At 45.2% G+C, this 15,667-nt stretch overlaps 1 protein-coding gene across 1 annotated transcript in view; it reads left to right on the forward strand.

Annotated features, from left to right (window-relative positions):
• Positions 1–15,667, forward strand: part of CAMKK1 (calcium/calmodulin dependent protein kinase kinase 1) — a 250,022-nt gene that overhangs the window by 224,471 nt on the left and 9,884 nt on the right. The window contains exons 9-12 of the mRNA XM_048519057.1: positions 3,340–3,539; positions 4,549–4,602; positions 5,423–5,496; positions 13,642–13,729. Coding sequence (XP_048375014.1) covers positions 3,340–3,539; positions 4,549–4,602; positions 5,423–5,496; positions 13,642–13,729 — 416 coding nt within the window. The remainder of the gene's footprint in view (positions 1–3,339; positions 3,540–4,548; positions 4,603–5,422; positions 5,497–13,641; positions 13,730–15,667) is intronic.

Below are 15,667 nucleotides of genomic sequence, written 5' to 3' on the forward strand. Positions count from 1 at the left end.
TATATAGTCGGTGCACAAGATGGCGGGAATGTCCCTCCAGGGAGACTCCCCCCCACCCCCCCGCCACACACACACTTCTTGTCCATGCGGCAGATTGGCAGCCAGGCATTGCAGCACCCTCCTGCCACATTGGAGATGCAGATCACATCTGTGGGCTGGAGTTTTGCTGCAAGAAAGCAGACGTGCCAAAATATTTGGCCGCAGGCTCCTCTGCTGCGGAGCCAAGAAGCACAAAGCCGTGGTCTGCAGCTGAAAATATTCTGTGTTTGGTCACGTCAAAGATGCATTTTAAACAATAAAATGGTGTAGAATGTCTTTCTGTGGCAGATTGTAGCCGGAATCCTAAGCAAGGGTGTTTGACGCAGTCTCATTACGTCTTTGTAGAGCCAGCATGGTGTAGTGGTGAAGAAGAGGTGGATTATAATATGGAGAACTGGGTTTGATTCCTCACCCCCCACCCCAGTGGCAGAGGCTTATCTGGTGAACCAGAAGTGTTTCCGCACTCCTACATTCCTGCTGGCTGACCTTGGGCTAGTCACAGTTCTTCAGAACTCTCTCAGCCCCACCTACCTCACAAGATGTGTGTTGTGGGGAGAGGAAGGGAAAGGAGTTTGTGAGCCACCTTGAGTCTCCTTGCAGGAGAGAAGGGTGGGGTATAAATCCAAACTGTTCTTCTTGTTCTTGTTGATTTTCAGCTCAGAAAAGGCAAGCTGCATCTGGATAACATAAAGCATTCTCTTAAGAGGTGGCGTAGGGGGTGATGCTATGGAAAGTCTTTAGTTTGAATTTTGGCCCTGCCACATGTTGGAGCTGCCCCTCCCAATGTATTTCCTGGTGCCTGCCTGCTTGCTTCTTGAGACTTGGGGATAAGAGGTATTTGGTTGTTAAAGGAATCCCCATGAAGGGGGAGGGTACTTTGGGTTGCTGTCTACCAACTGACCGGCAAAGTTCTGAGCTTATTCTGGCCAGGTGCATCACGGCCACCTGCTCTGTGCTTGGCCCTAGCTATAGATTTTCTGTGTTTGGAAACCTCACCATGTGGCCACGCAGAGAGCAAGCTGTCCTGTTTCTTGGGAAACTGGGGGAAAAAAGATGGCACTCTGAAGCGAACAGTTCTGGCTGTTCTCTACCTCTTTCGTGCAGAGATGAGAATGTTGGTGGCGAGGCGTGTCCATTTGGAATAATGCTTAGCCTGGAACCCGTCAGTGTTAGTGCAGCCAGCCTTCAGGTGGGAATCCTCCCCAAATTACAGCTGAACTTCAGACTGCAGAGGGTGGACTCTATGACATCACATCCCTTCTGAGTTCCCCCTCTTCCTCCAACTCTGTTCTTCCCAGGTCCCACCCCCAAAATCCAGGAATTTCCCACCCCAGCACTGGCAACTGTACCCCAGCGTGTTATTATTGGCCCTGCCATGTTGCAGCTATTTTATGATAGCATCTTCTCAAAATGTCAAAAGTCTCCACACCCACAAGCATTTGGGAACCTGGGAATTGACAGTATTAAGTGACGTGAACCAGTAGTTGGACAAAATTCTGCTGGTTTGACAAAACGTATGGTTTTGAAAGCACAAAATTATCTTACATGCTGATATCAGTGGTTCAAAATATATCAGCTGTACAGTCTGAAATGGAAGACTGTAATTTAGTATCTATCCATCTATCCATCCATCCATCCATCCATCCATCCATCCATCCATCCATCCATCCATCCATCCATCCATCCATCCATCCATCCATCCATCCATCCATCCATCCATCCATCCATCCATCCATCCATCCATCCATCCATCCATCCATCCATCCATCCATCCATCCATCCATCCATCCATCCATCCATCCAATCTGATTTCTATCCAGCTCTATCCCTGTAGAGGATATGAAACTTTAACATGAGGCTTTAACTTATGCTGAAGATAGCTAAACCTTGACAAACAACAATTCAGATAAAAAATTAACGAAGGCACCCTCCGAAGGCAAGCATGGGAGCCAGCAATTTACTAGGGACAGATTCCAGAAAATGTGAGCCGTCTCTAGTAAATAAGGACAGATGGAATGTATGAATCAATCATAAAGCATTGGAATGCAAAAGCAGTCTCAAAGTTGGGCACACAGACGTTTCAAATAAATAAATATCAAATGTTACATAGGTCTTGCCAACCAATTACATAATTTGGTCGTTCGTTAATTGCCTAACTTTCTGCCTAACTTTTTAATTCAGTCAGTTGCGTTCGTGAATGTTGTAAAAAAAAAGTCAACATGTGAGCTTTGTTTTGAGTTTTGGAAGAAAAGTGAGAGAAATGGCAATTCAATAAAATGTTCTATTAGATAGAAAGGCCATCTTGAACACTTTTTGTGTCCCTTCCTTCTGTTACAGTCGCATTTCAGAATTTAAAAAACCCCAAGCTTAATGAAAGTAAGTATTGTCAATAAGTACTGAGTTGGCTGGTGATGGCCCTAAGCATGATAAAACTTCATTCAAGTAGAGAATGTCAGCCTCGGCATCAGTTAAGGTCTTGGACAGATACGAACAGACCAATTTATCTGAATCGAACAAGAAATTCTGGCCCATTAGAAACATTCCCAGAAATCTGGCCCTTGGTTCTGAGTAGAAGAAGAAGAGTTTGGATTCATATCATTATTTTGATATTATTTTGGTATTGATCATTATTTTGGCCTTCTTGAGTCTTCCTGGATTCTTTTGCTTTTACCATTTATTTTATTTACTCCACTTATAAGAAGAAGAGTTTGGATTTATAGCCCTCCTTTCTCTTCTGTAAGGAGATTCAAAGAGGCTTACAATCTCCTTTCCCTTCTCCCCTCACCACAAACATCCTGTGTGGTAGGGTGGGGCTGAGAGAGCTCCGAAGAGCTGTGACTCGCCCAAGGTCACCCAGCTGGCATGTGTTGGAGTGCACAAGCTAATCTGGTTCACCAGATAAGCCTCCACAGCTCAAGTGACAGAGCGGGGGAAAAAACCTGGTTCTCCAGATTAGAGTGAACCTGCTCTTAACCACTACCACCATGCTGGTACAAGAGGCAAAACAAAATGTAACAAAGTAAATCTTCCATGGCACAATCTCCACATATACTTATGTTCTTATGTTAATTGCAAGGTCTGATCGGCGTAACATGAAGAGGTAGGTGTAATTGTTAAGCAGAGTTACTCCATGAGGTTTTTAGACCAGCTGTGGTTTTGTACAATTGAAATAATACCGACGCAGACCATCATTATATGATACCTTTGTAAGACTCTGACCAATAGCTGGATTCCTACTAGTTAAATGAGGGGTTTCTCCAGAAGTCCACCCCTAATGTTTCTGTCTTTTTGACTTCCCAGTGCATTACCAGAAGATCATCCATCGGGACATCAAGCCTTCAAACTTGCTCTTGGGAGATGACGGACATGTGAAGATCGCCGATTTTGGGGTGAGCAATCAGTTCGAAGGGAGTGACGCCCAGCTGTCCAGCACTGCCGGGACTCCGGCCTTCATGGCCCCTGAAACGCTTTCGGACACCGGAAAGAGCTTCAGTGGAAAGGTAAAGTTAGGGTAATGTGTTATGGCTCACATGTGTGGCATGAAAAGGGTTACCTCAGGAGGGTGAAAAATGATTCAGAAAGACCCATCATATCCCACATCTTGCTTCTTGAGAGCCAGCGTGGTGTAGTGGTTAAGAGCAGGTGGATTCTAATCTGGAGAACCGGGTTTGATTCCCCACTCCTCTGCCTGAATGGCAGTGGCTTATCTGTTGAATCAGATGTGTTTCTGCAGTTCTACATTCCTGCTGGGTGACCTTGGGTGAGTCACACTTCTCTCAGAACTCTCTCAGCCCCACCTACCACACAAGGTGTCTGTTGTGGGGAAAGGAAGGGAAAGGAACTTGTAAGCCACCATGAGTCTCCTTCCAGGAGAGAAAGGTGGGATATAAATCCGAACTCCTTCTCCTTCTCCTCCTCCTCCTCTTCCTCCTCCTCCTCCTGAGTCTGGACTTCTTCTCTGTCTGGGTGTATCTTGAGCTTGATAGGCACCTGTCCCTTCAGTGCAAACCATGCCTTTTTCCATGGAAAGATGTCACAACAGCGTGTTTTAGCCTTTTTTGAAAGTCCAGATTCTCTGGAACCATTGGAGGATTGGATTCTCAAATCATGTCTATTGACTTGGGGGACATGAAGACTTTGTAATGTACAAATTGACTCTGCAGGTGCTACAAATAAACTCTTTTATTATATTAACACACACACCCACATTCACCCAGAGAAGATGATCACTGGATGACTGCAGAAATAGCACGTTTTGAAAGGGATCCCAAGTGGGACCATGGATCCCAAGTGGGAGGCGGGAGCCTGCACAAACATTCGGGTTTCCTGTTTCACGGTGCTTGTGTTTTTAATTGTAAGCCACCTCAAGCAGGACTCTGAAGAGGCAGCTGAGAAATATTCTAAAACAATAAATAAGATTTAAGCTGGAAGCATTCACACAAAAATTGCTTCCTCAGGCTATAAAACAGACCATCGATAAATCTATGAAATGTGTTTGCTTTATTTCAGGCACTCGATGTCTGGGCCATGGGTATCACTCTGTATTGCTTTGTATATGGGAAGGTAAGATTTCCATCAAAGAGGTAATGTGAAGAGAGGAAGACAGAGAGAAACCTGCTTGGTCCTTGGTCCAAAAGATATCTGGCTCGCTTCCATGAGGGCCAAGGCCTTTACGGCTTCCTCGAGGGCCAAGGCCTTTACGGAGGAATAAACTCCTGAATAAGATCAAGGCCCTGTGGGACTTAAACTGTTTCCGCAGGGCCTGTAAGATGGAGCTTTTCCACCAGACATTTCCATCTAGCCAGCTGGACTGACCTGAATATTATCATCATTGGCCTCCTGTGGATGTGGAAGGGGTGGGGGGGGGGGTGGGATTTTGCCATCTGTGGTTGGTTTTATCGGTTTTATGTGTGTGGGATGGTTTTATGGTTGTTTTATTGTTCGTTGCCCTGAGTCCTGTTGGGGAAGGCGGGATTCAGATTGAAAAATAAAATAAAATAAAGTGTGTCCCTTAAAATGTAAAGTTATGGTTCTGACAGGAGATAACCATGGTTGGTATCTACTTGCACAAGTCTAGAAGATTCTCAGGTTCACATGCTATCCCCAATCCTACACATGACTGAAAAGTTAAGCACTTCCACAGCAAACCAAAATTTGACATTTTGTCTGAATTACAAACTGTTGTTTGTTCTCTTGCCTCCAAGTCACCATTTAAATAAGGGGGCAATATATGATCTGGTTCTAGCAATTCTCCATAAAATGTCCAGGATCCTTAGAAGACTGTTGCCCATTTAAATTAGTGGTGTCGTCAGAATCTTTGCCTTTGAATGCTGCTGCAAATACCACGATTGATCACTATGGAAACATTTGTTTTGGTTTGCAGTGTCCTTTTATCGATGAGTTCATCCTAGCACTACACAACAAGATCAAGAACAAGCCAGTGGAATACCCTGAACAGTAAGTTTACATAGTTTTGGAGCAAAGAATTAGACCAGTGATGGCGAACATATGACACTTGTGTCAAAGGTAACACCCTACGACATGTGGGGTGACAGCAGTGTTCAGCAGTGATAACTATTCTTCCTGTTTGAGTTTGAGTAGTTTTTTTAATTATTTGACATTTCTTTACATAATACACAGTACTATTCATGATTGGACTGCATTCTTTTAAAATAAATGACTATGTACAGAATCCCTTTTCTCTTTTGTTTGAGGAAGGGGTGACACATTGGCAGAGACAAGCTAAGCATTTTTCAAATTTTTGGCACACCAAACCCAAGAGGATCACTATCACTGAATTAGACCCTTCATTCCATAGTATAAACTATAGGAAATTTATATTTCTGAATACATAGCCTACACCATTAAAAATACAGGGTGGCTAACCATCATGTATGTTTACAGCTAGGAGCTGTGTCTTTATTGTATTGGCTTAACTCCTAAAGCACGCAATATATTTGCTCTAATTGGGGGGTGGGGTGATGTCCTAGGGAATGGTTGGAAAGTAGAAGATACAGCTCAAACTAAGCATGTCTGAGACAGTGGCATAGCGCCAAGGGGGAGGTGGATGCATGATGCACTGGGCACGTGCCAGTGCGAGGGCATGGTGGGGCATGGCAGGAGCGCAGGGTGCACGTGTGCCCAGGGCGTAGTTCCCCCTTGATCCCACCCTGGTCGGAGACTATACCCTACGTATCCGTGCATATGTACATGCTCACCCTAATGATAAAGTATATTTTGACTCATGAAAACTTATACCTTGGGAAAAAATGTTGACCTCTAAGGTGTTACTGGACTCCAGTTTTGTTCATCTAGACCTTTTGTTAAAGGTTTCAGAGAGTGAGGTTGGGGGGAAAGAATTCCATCCCACCAGCATACCGCTAAAAATTGTGTTTTGGAAGCAACGCTCAGCACTGCTTCAAGGCACAGAATTTCTGACCTGCTTGCATTAATTAATCTTGTGCTTTGAACTGAAATGTAAGGATGCTATCGTATCACTACTCAGAAGGGCATATGGGAGGGAAGGGAAGGGAATGGGATCTCAGCAAATGCAGCACACAGTCAGACAATCCTGCCTTCGCTTTAGTCTGGGCTCGTTGCCCTGCTTGCATTATGAATTGTGTAATACACAGAGGGTTTTATTATCTTCCTCATTCATTTGTTCTCTCAAATGGGAGATCAATGTAATCTCCCTTGCTCAGAGAGGGAACGGTCGGAGCAAGTTAACTAACTGGCAAGACAAGTTTCATGTTATCCAAAGGTCCCTCAGGATAAAGTAGTAAATGAGTGACAATATTGCGTGTTTTTTTTTTAAAAAAACAACCAATTTCCCTGAGCAGTCGGAAATTCCAGGTGAAGCCTCTTTTAGAAGATCTGGTTCCTTGTAATAAGAAGGATCTTCGGTAGATCATCATATCTTTTGCAAGACTGGCCTCTTTGCATATGTACCAGCAGAACATGTTGGAATGCAGTAGTTATTCTGAAGCAAGCACCATAAATGCCAGATCCCCAAAGAGCAACACTTTCCATATGAAGGCTTCTACCCCAAGATTGCTGCTTGGTTAGCTAGACCTCATCCGCCACCTGATTCTCTCAGTCCCTGCCCAAATTTAAAGATCAAGAAACTGCTTTTGTGCCCTTCTGCTTAGCCAAAGGATTTGACAAGAGAGATGCCTCTAACCCTTCGGGGATCGGGCGGTATAGAAATTGAATGAATGAATGAATGAATGAATGAATGAATGAATGAATGGATGGATGGATGGATGGATGGATGGATGGATGGATGGATGGATGGATGGATGGATGGATGGATGGATGGATGGATGGATGGATGGATGGATGGATGGATGGATGGATGGATGGATGGATGACCGACCGACCGACCGACCGACCGACCGACCGACCGACCGACCGACCGACCGACCGACCGACCGACCGACCGACCACTCAGGACCATTAAGCTATGGGCAGCCCAATTTTTTTTGGGGGGGGGGACTTACCTATGGAGCTGGCACAAGGGGCAAAGGTACTGGCAGAGGGCCAGATATGCAGGTGGGTGCCCCTCAGCCCTGCTGCTGCAAAAGCTGGACATTCCAGCTGCAGGGGCACTGCGCTGCTGTCTGGAACAGATGCCACCTTTTCGGTGGCGTAAGTCCATTGGCTCCAGTGGATGGCTTTCTGGTGGTGGGGAGAGTTTTTGCTGGTTTCCCCCCTTCCCGCACCTCTGGAAAGCCCTCTGGAGGCAGTGGAGCAGCACGGCAGCAGCGCCGTCCCCGGCCACCTCCACAGTCTGCATTGGGCAGACACCTTCAGATGACAGGTACTGCACATCTCTAAAAAAACAGCTGTTCAGAATTAGCAAGCCAAGTGACACTATGTGGTAGCCTTCTAGCCAATGCAAGGAGTGGGTATTAGCTGCTCTCTTTGTTTAAAAAACATCCACAAGACAATCAGGGTAGAAATTTGGTTTCCTACCACAAGAGCCTCAAGACATTTTAGTGCCTTCAGCAGAAAATTCAAATTAACACAGGGGGCACATCCCAAATTGCAGTGAAATATAGTCAGCAGTGCGTCTGACCAAGAGAGCAAGTGTGGTTTAGTGGTTAAGGTATCGGATTAGGATCTGGGAAACCCAGGCTCAAATCTCCACTCTGCTCTGGAAACATGCTGGTGGTCTTGGCCCAGTTGTACACTCTTAGCCTCAACCCTGCTGTGATGGTTAACGGCAGGTGGATTCTAATCTGGAGGACTGGGTTTGATTCCCCACTCCTCCACCTGAGTGACGGAGGCTTATCTGGTGAACCCGATGTGCTTCCACACTCCTACATTCCTGCTGGGTGACCTTGAGCTAGTCACAGTTCTTCGAGACTCTCTCAGCCCCACCTACCTCACAAGGTGTCTGTTGTGGGGAGAGGAAGGGAAAGGAGTTTTTAGACCACCTTGAGTCTTCTTGTAGGAGAGAAAGGTGGGATCTAAATCCAAACTCTTCCTCTTCTATTTGAATTGAAGACCTCCAAGGAATTCCTGGGGTATGATGCAGATGCAGACCACCTCTGAAGTCTCTTGCCTTAAGAACATAAGAACATAAGAAGGAGTCTGCTGGATCAGACCAGAGTCCATCTAGTCCAGCTCTGCTACTCGCAGTGGCCCACCAGGTGCCTTTGGGAGCTCACATGCAGGATGTGAAAGCAATGGCCTTCTGCAGCTGTTGCTCCCGAGCACCTGGTCTGTTAAGGCCTTGAAAACCCTACATGGTTGCTATAAATCAGTGGACTTTGATAAATGAAAACTGACATTGCAATACATTTGTTCACCTTTCAGGTGCCACAGGACTCCTTGCTGAAATAAAAGTGCCCAAGAAACTGTGTATTTCAGCAGGGCTTGCCCAAGTGTGCCAAATAATTCTGGGATTTTTATTGCCACAACAGTGACACAACAAAGAATCGGTGTGTTTCAGTGTGTTTGTACGCTGAAAAGCTCTTGAGGCGGGGCAGGAAGATAAAAGCTATTTGTCAAAATCAATAAGAACCATAAGGAATATTAAACCATGAGCAGAAAAACAATCATGATTCAATTTGCCAGCGTAAATTGTTTAAAAAATGACCATATGAAAGCGTGTAATTGAGTTTAGCAACAGTAAAAGACCTGGCGGCTTAATAAAGGAATCAGTCTCTACCATGCACAAAAACAAATCCTAATGGGGCCCTTAAAATTCAGCAAATATGACTTTGTTGATCCCAGTTCAGAGTTGCTGTAGACTAGCTGCTCAATCCACCCGGATTGGCACATTATGCAAATTATTGGTTAATTATGCGTATCGAGAGCACATCACTCCTTGTGTTATCTTCTAGTCGCTTTGTCTTTCCTCAGGACAACTATTACAAACATTCTGAGAAGGACCAAAGGAAGCATCTTGACTCCTTCTGTAAGGATTTGTTGGTATACTCCTCTTGAGGGAAGATATAGAAAGCATGTCAGTCATACCCGTACGGCTTCCGGCATTGGCTGACGCTGGAAGCAAACTGGTTTCTCACTGAATGATTGGGCAGAATGTTACCTGCCTTTTTGTCTTATCTCTTTCAATCAACCAGGGCTAGAGACTTGCTTTTTAATAATGAACACTTGAGATTTGGCTTGAAGGGGTTCTGCATGCCCAGAATTCAGCAAACTTAAACCACCTAATGATATTCGTGCTGTGGGTTCCTTTGAATTAGGAGTGCCAACATTGGGTTGAGAAAGTATTGGAGATTTGAGGAGTGATCTTAAACATACATAGAAGTAATTCTGTTATATTCAATGGGGCTGACTTCCAGAAAAGTGTTATTAGAATTGGTTCTGGTGGGTTCTGGGTGTGTGGCCGTTGTCTGGTGGATCTTGTTCCTAACGTTTCACTGCATCTGTGGCTGGCATCTTCAGAGGTGAATCACAGAGGGAAGTCTGTTACACACTGTGTCCACACAGTGGGTAACAGACTATGTGTGTAACAGACTTTTCTCTGGGATACACCTCTGAAGATGCCAGCCACAGATGCAGGCGAAATGTTAGGAACAAGATCCACCAGACCACAGCCACACAGCCCAGAAAACCCACCAGAACCAGTTGAATCCGGCCGTGAAAGCCTTCGACAACACATTGTTATTAGAATGGCAGCTTGGGGAGAGCAGGGTTTGTGGAGCAAAGGTTCTAATTCCATAAAGCCTCCCCTCCGAAGCAGCCATTTTCTCCAGAGAGACTGAGCTGTGGGTTCAGTTGTAATTCAGGAAGATCTTCAAGGCCCACCTGAAGGCCGACAACTCCTCTTCAGACATCCCTTTTGTTTTTAACTCGGTAGTTGTTCCTTTTTGGGCTCAGAACCCACCTGCTGAGGGCCAGGCCTCAGTTTCCAAGAGCAGCAGAGGAAAAGGCCGCTGGCATGCCCCGGGCAGCCGTTTTTGGCACTTTCCCAGATCCTAGGCACTTTGCCCATCATCTCCAAACCATCTTATACTTGGGTTTATTAGTCATCTCATGAGTGACTGTTCCCATCTGCCTCCACAACAACAGATTAACATTTAATGGGCCAACTGGGTCGCACCAAAGAACCTTTTCTCCTTCCTTCTAACATCTCTCTCTCTCTCTCTCTCTCTCTCTCTCTCTCTCTCTCTCTCTCGGCAGTTAGTCTCACTTCCCTGACTTGTTTTGACTTCGTGGTGACCCGTTCTCCTCATCTAAAAAGGCTGTTCTTCTCATTAGTGTGTGGAGAGGCAGAGAAGATGACTATGTGTTGATATTGAAATGAGGCCCATTAATTCGGTAAAGCCAGAAAGAGAAAGTACCGGTGGGCAGAAGGGCAGGGAGGGAAGAGAGAAGTCCCTTAAATTAGGATTGACTTCGCTGTCTCCACCTCAGACCGCCCACAATCTTGGCATTTTTAATTGGAGCGGTTTGCAAATTGAGCGTCTTCTGCCATGACTAGGAAAGACACACGCTTCTGTTTACCGGGAAGCCTTAGAAACCGGCTCCGTGGTTGCCTCAGGAGAAATAACCCCAGTCACAAATGGTTATTCTGCACAGCTGGAAGTCCATAGGTCAAGACCCCTTGAGTTTTATGCTGCAGAGCAGTTGAGTCAAGATGTGGTACTCAGATACAGTTGATTAAACTGAGTTACATTCCCAGCAGTTTTGAGCAAGAGGGAGTCCATGTGGTAGTCTATTCAAGCGTCCATTTTTTTCATGGAGATAGAAATGGTGGCGGGGAACTGTGCTGAATAAGTGCTTTCCAGTGTAGCAGGTTCTGGGAAAGATATGACTCTGCTAGAGACCTTGGAGAGCCATTTCCAGTCAGAGGAGACAGTTCAGCGCCATGTGGACCAGTGGTCCAATTTAGAGTAAGCTAGTTTCATGTATCCCTGTTTGGGGAGAGTCTTTGTTTCAGCATTCTAAAGTTTTAAATCGCTGCTATCTTTAGGTAAAGGATTTCAGATAGCATCTTTTGGCATAGACCTTTTTTCCCCTGAAATCATACAAGCTGCTGCCAGTCACGGTAGACGATACTAGGTATTAGATGGATCAGTGGTCACGTTACCCTAAGTAGTTGGGGGAATTAGTTGGAGACAAAGGCCTTTTAGGCATGGAACACTTAACCTCGGGGCTCATGGTTGCGCAGTGGGGCTGTAGTGTGGTCTTGTGTTTGCTTGTTAACACATGAGGAGGCATTCACTGTCTGCCCTGCAGAAACTTGCTGAAGTCTCAGTGGCCTCTACTTTTTCTAGTTTTCTTAACTCCACCCACCAACTCCCTCTTAAAGGCACAGATCTCGTTACACCCGGTAGTTGCAAGATGCCCTTTAGATTGCAATTGTATTGATATACCTGTGTTTGCAGTTATATCAGTATTGTAGCCCCTTTCCAAAAATGACCCCCCTGCCCCACATACACACACTGGTTTTCAAATGCAGCAGTTTTGCAGTCCTTCTCTGTTTATATCAATATAAATCTCAAATGCGCAGGTGGTCGTATAATTAAAACTGAAACTATTAAAGAATTAAAATGATAAAACGAGTTATATTTTAAGCAACAATCATGCGCTCACAAAGCATACGAGAACTGATTAGGAGAAAAGGAAGGAGGTTTAGTAGATTTCAGAGATGGATGATAGTTACCAGTCTTGACGGGAAGTCCAGGGAAAGAGCTCACACGCAAGTCCAGGGAAAGAGCTCACACACAGATTCAGAGTGCGCGCGCACACTATGAATGGCCAAAGAACCAATATTTATACCCCCAGATGAGTCCAGTGGTGGCATGAGATAAGCTGGCAGAAAAGCCAGAGGCCAAGAATTGATTGCTTTCCTGGAGTCCCAACGAAAAGACAGGAGAGGCTTTATGAGTTGGCAGGAGCCAAGAGAATGCCCAAGTGTTCTCTTGAATGCTGATTGGTTGCTAGAATGGGCACTGGTAGAGAAAGTCATGGTCTGCTTGGAGTACTGATTAGGGGGACACAATGTGGGTTAACTAGCCCAGTTGTCCAGCTAGACACACCTTAGAGCTGAGGGCAGTGGTGGGATCCAAAAAATTTAGTAGCAGGTTCCCATGGTGGTGGTATTCAAACAGTGGCGTAGAGCCAATGGGGCTGGGCGGGGCACAACGGGGGCGTAGTCAGGCATTCCGGGGGCGGGGCATTCCTGGGCGGGGCTGTGGCAAGGACGCAGCCGCTGCGCCAATTCTTGGGCGGGAAACGAATGCACGCAGGCGCAGGCTGCCACGCGTGCCGGTGCACCTCCTGCTAGACTGCTTCAAGTTCTGCACGCTACTGCTGAGAGGAGGGGCGTAACTAAGGCAAAAATCATGTGGCAAAATCACCAAGTAGTAACCCCCTCTTGGCACACACAAATAATTAGTAACCTACTCTCAGGAACCTGTGAGAACCTGCTGGATCCCACCTCTGGCTGAGGGGAAAGTTCAGCTGCTAACCTCTTGTCTGCACAAGCCTGGCGTATACGACTCCCAAACTTTATGAGAGGCACCCATTTTGTTGGGATCAGCATCTTGCTTTTATGCCAGCCTTTGACCCCTGTGCCTTCGTAGCACTCCTTAGCACAGTGGTTCTCAACCTGTGGGTAGCAACCCCTTTGGGGGTCGAACGACCTTTTCCCAGGGGTCTCTTAAGATTCGATGCATCGGTGTTCTCCATTTGTAAAATGGATAAATGTTAGGGTTGGAGGGTCACCACAACATGAGGAACTGTATTAAAGGGTCACAGCATTAGGAAGGTTGAGAACCACTGGGTTCGACTGCTGACAGTCTTGATTCCACTTTGCAGGCTTTTTTTAAGATTCTGCAGTTTTGGATAAGTATGGCATGATGGGTTCTTCCTGAGAAGTTCAGTTTTGTCCTTATTTTAACACATGAACCGGAGAGTGTTCATGCATCCAGGTCCGTATTGTCTTCTCAGACTAGCAGGGTTTCTTTAACTGCCGGAATAATTTAACTACAGGTGGTGGGGACAGAACTTGGAACCTTTTGCATGCCCAGAAGATGCTGTGCCACTGAGCCGTGGCGGCTCTGTAAAATAAAAGACTGTTTCTAGCTACAAATAGCCACGTGCTTTTGTGTTTCCTTCTGCCAGGCCCCAGGTCAGCGAGGAGCTCAAAGATCTGATTCTTAAGATGCTGGATAAAAACCCTGAAACCAGAATAACAATTCCTGAAATTAAGGTAAGATTAAATATTAGATCCACTCCTTCTTAGAAAGTTGCTGACCTTCATGGTAAAAGCTCTTGGAGCCAGTATAACAGGGGTGGGCAACTATGGCCCTCCAGATGTTCGTGGACTACAATTCCCATCAGCCCCTGCCAGCATGGCCAATTGGCTATTCTGGCAGGGGCTGATGGGAATTGTAGTCCACGAACATCTGGAGGGCCATAGTTGCCCACCCCTGCAGTATAATGTAGTGTTTAGAGCCGTGGTGGCGAACCTTTGGCACTCCAGATGTTGTGGACTACAATTCCCATCAGCCCTTGCCAGCATAGCCAATTGGCCATGCTGTCAGGGGTTGATGAGAATTGTAGTCCATAATATCTGGAGTGCCAAAGGTTCACCACCACTGGTTTAGAGTATCAGACTAGGATCCAGGTTCAAATGTCTATTTAGCCATGGATGCTTGGGCCAGTTATACATTATCTGTCTAATCTACCTCGCAGGGTTGTTGTGAGGGGAAAAATGGAAGAAAGGAGAATGATATAAACTGCTTTGGGTCTCCATTGGAAAGAAAGATAGGGTGGATAAAAACATAAGGCAATGTTGAGGCGAGGCATATTTATTGGTTAGTTACGTGTTTGCTTTTTTAATGGCTAGAAGCGATGGCAGTTTTGAGTTACAACAGAGTGGCTAGTACTAACAGTGTCCTAAATATGCGAGCATCAAATATTTGCTACCACAACTACATTTAATAAACCACTAATTTGCTCAGCCAATTCTGGAATTGCCCTACTTTTAAACAGTTAAAAAACCAGAGATATTGGAAAAGACCGCAACACTTCTTCTGGAAGTGGTAGCTACAGGTACTCAAGAACTTGATCTTGTTTAAATGTCCATTTATTTTATATTTTTCCTCATTTTTATTCCTAATAAAGGGTATGAGATTGTTGTTGTCACTAAGGGTGACTTCACTAAAAATGAAGTTTTTTTAAAAAAATCTGTAACATTGGCTTTAGCTGCTCAGTTCCAAGCTGTTTGTCAGTGAATGTGGTTTCACATACACGCCTGTAAAGCAGTCTGGTGCCTTAGTAGCACAAGTTAAGGTCTGTATATCTCTGATCCAGAATACCTCTAAATGTTTTACACTCCCAAGTGTTACAAATCAACTTCTATTCCAAAATGAGTGCATACATCCTTTGGTATCATCTACTGTTTGGAACAGTAGAAAACGTTACTCAAATGCAAAATACTTCTATTATTAATATGCCCCCAAGTGGCAAAGTAGAAGAATAGCTGTGGTGTCTTCCAACGGCATCTTAAGCAAGGTTGTGCCTTCTGCTTGTCTTGAGTGGAGCCTGTTCCGTTTTGACTGAAAGAAATTTTGACTGAAAGAAAATATCAAATAATGAGTGTAAAACAGAGACAGCAGCAACATTATCCTCCAAAACCAGGCTAAGAGGCATGAAATAATAACCATAGGACACTTCGTCCAATCTGGGACATGCAACTCTTAACAAAAACATTACTATTTTAAAAACTGAACGAGTGACCCAGTCAAATTAGCCTCTCAGGAAAGCTTTCCATATAATGAGGAAGCAAGCACATAAAAAGGTCCTGTTCTCAGAAATGCCAATGGCCTCTTTGAAGGATTGTGGCTGTAAGCCTCAAATGTTGATCTTAACAAGTGGGAAGGAATATCACTTCCAGCCAAGGCTGTCCAGTCTAGTATACAGTTCATGAATTATGCTCCTTCTAAGACATGATGACTAACTAAAGCTAAGAAGGTCTTGTCAAAGGCTTTCACGGCCGGATTCAACTGGTCTTTGTGGGTTTTCCGGGCTGTGTGGCCGTGGTCTGGTAGATCTTGTTCCTAACTTTTCGCCTGCATCTGTGGCTGGCATCTTCAGAGGTGTATCACAGAGAGAAGACTGTTACACACATAGTATGTTACACACT

The sequence above is a fragment of the Sphaerodactylus townsendi genome, linkage group LG16 (genome assembly GCF_021028975.2).
Source record: "Sphaerodactylus townsendi isolate TG3544 linkage group LG16, MPM_Stown_v2.3, whole genome shotgun sequence".
Lineage (NCBI taxonomy): Eukaryota > Metazoa > Chordata > Lepidosauria > Squamata > Sphaerodactylidae > Sphaerodactylus > Sphaerodactylus townsendi.